The sequence below is a fragment of the Aphanomyces astaci genome (assembly GCF_000520075.1).
Source record: "Aphanomyces astaci strain APO3 unplaced genomic scaffold supercont1.377, whole genome shotgun sequence".
Taxonomy (NCBI): Eukaryota; Oomycota; class Saprolegniomycetes; order Saprolegniales; family Verrucalvaceae; genus Aphanomyces; species Aphanomyces astaci.
In genome coordinates, this window is record NW_009798640.1 from 11,768 (window position 1) to 13,842 (window position 2,075).

The window sequence follows — 2,075 nt, forward strand, 5'->3', positions numbered from 1 at the left end:
GCCTGTGCAACCGGCATCCGTCAGAACAAGGATGAAGAGACTAAGTCTGGTACGGTGGTGTGCGGACGCTGTCAGCTGATGGGACACCCTCGTGAAAAATGCATACGAATTTCGTGGTTTTGCCGAGTGTGTAGAACCAAGGGTCATCATCCCTCAGAGTGCACGGTACCTCAGCCCGAACGAACGGGAGTGTCGGACCAAGGTTTCCGTCGTCAGAGCTACGGACGATCTACACGCGGTTCCGGAACCAGCGGCATGGAGTGTTACTCGTGTGGCAAGCTTGGGCACCTCAGCCGAGAATGTCCACAGCGAAACCGAACCTCGTTAACTACTCCGCAAATTGTGGCAGCCATCCAGGCTATGGTTGCCTCCGGTTCTCAAGACAACTCGCCGGGGATGGGCGAGTTGAACGAGGATCAACAATGAGGACGCAGGGATCAGGACCAAGCCGCCGGACGTGGCGTGTACCTGATCGAACCGAACGAAATAACATCCGACGACGAAGACACTCGGCTGATCGAGTCTGAATCTGACCCAGGATCCAACGGGTTGGGGGCACAGAGTACGCAGCCGAGTCAATTCACTACCGAGTTTCGACCTGAAGAAACTAGGTTGACCACCATGGGTGAAAATCCCGATGAGAACTCCTTGGTGAAGACCCAAGGGAGACGCCTTATCAAAGAAAGCGAAGCGCGCACAGAAGCGTACATTCTCCGATCTCCCTATGAGGACCGGGGAGCACAAGAGACAAGTAAGGGAGAAGCTTGCTGGACGACGACAACCGACAACAAGGATCGAGTGGAGATCCAGGAAGACAGCCCGAGAGGGCCGGTTTGCGACGAGAAGGAGAAGAAGCCCGACGAGGCCGCCGCTCCGACCCGAGTGCAAGGCACATCCGCGACATGCGGAGAAGAAACAAGGAAGTTCCCGCGCTCAGCGGAGGAAGCGTGCCAAAGTGGCAGCATGCCCGCAACGTGCGGAGGAGAAACATTGAACAACCCGCAATTGGCGGAGGAGACGTGCCAACGTGGTAAAATACCCGGAATGTGCGGACGTGAAGGGACAACAACGTCCTAGAAGGATCCTGAGGCGGGTGCGCAACCACTCAGGATCCAGATTGGAAGACGAGAAGGCGCCTCCGAGGAAGTCGAAACAGGCCAAGACAAAGACAACGTTGCTAATGGAGCGAGAAGATTACACGAAAATACCGCCGAGGGGGCGAGGAAGACAAACTATAATACCGCCGACGGAGCGAGGAAGACGAAGCAGAATACCGCCGAGGGGGCGAGGGAAACAAACGGGGCGCCTGCTGACGAAGCCGTGCCTAACAAGATGGAGAATGCAATCAACGACTCGGTTCCCCAGGACCCGGTCAAGGTTGCACAAGTGAAAGTCGTTGAACCCTTCCCGAGGGTTGCAGTTCGACAAGTGAAAGACCCGCAGTCAATGTCGGGCGAAAAGGGCCAGCTTCCCGCAGAAAAGCTACCAAGGGAGTGGAACAACTCCCCCCCGGTGTTCTCGCCGGAAAAAATTGAAGCTATCGTGCGGGGGGACTTCGATGGACTTGCTGACGCGAGGCACGTGGACATCGAAAACCGATTGTACCCGATTACGCAGGATGAATTGAAAGCACAGGTTCAACACCTACGCAACCGACGTCGAGATGTCACACACGAAGAAATAGCATCGGTCATCACGAATGCTCTACGCAGACCACTCACTGAGGCTGACAAGGACCTATTTCTAGCACCAGCTGATATTGACAACCCTCGCCGATGGTTAGACTGGTTTGCTGGTGCGTTGGCAACTTGTGAAGAGTCGCGAAGGGCGGATGGTGACTTCGAAAATGCAAAGGTCGCAATCATCGGCACTACGCGATGGTCACGGATTCACCGAACGGTGCTCAAAAGTGTCGACATACCTGGGCTAGGACCAAAACCCGAATCACACTGTCCTTCTTCGGTTTCCCCGACAACAGAGCATCACATGTGCTCCTTTATAGCTGAAAACCCGGACGGACAGCTACGAAGGTCTCGCCACCCACGGAAGAAAGTGTCATTTTCGGGCTTGGCGTC

At 55.4% G+C, this 2,075-nt stretch overlaps 1 protein-coding gene across 1 annotated transcript in view; it reads left to right on the forward strand.

Annotated features, from left to right (window-relative positions):
• The window catches only part of H257_19152 (hypothetical protein), a gene marked incomplete at both ends in the record, with an annotated part of 5,264 nt that extends 3,481 nt beyond the window's left edge, over nt 1-1,783 (forward strand). Inside the window, 3 exons of the mRNA XM_009848300.1 lie at nt 435-1,046; nt 1,110-1,635; nt 1,748-1,783. Coding sequence (XP_009846602.1) covers nt 435-1,046; nt 1,110-1,635; nt 1,748-1,783 — 1,174 coding nt within the window. The remainder of the gene's footprint in view (nt 1-434; nt 1,047-1,109; nt 1,636-1,747) is intronic.
• Nucleotides 1,784-2,075: the final 292 nt, after the last annotated feature.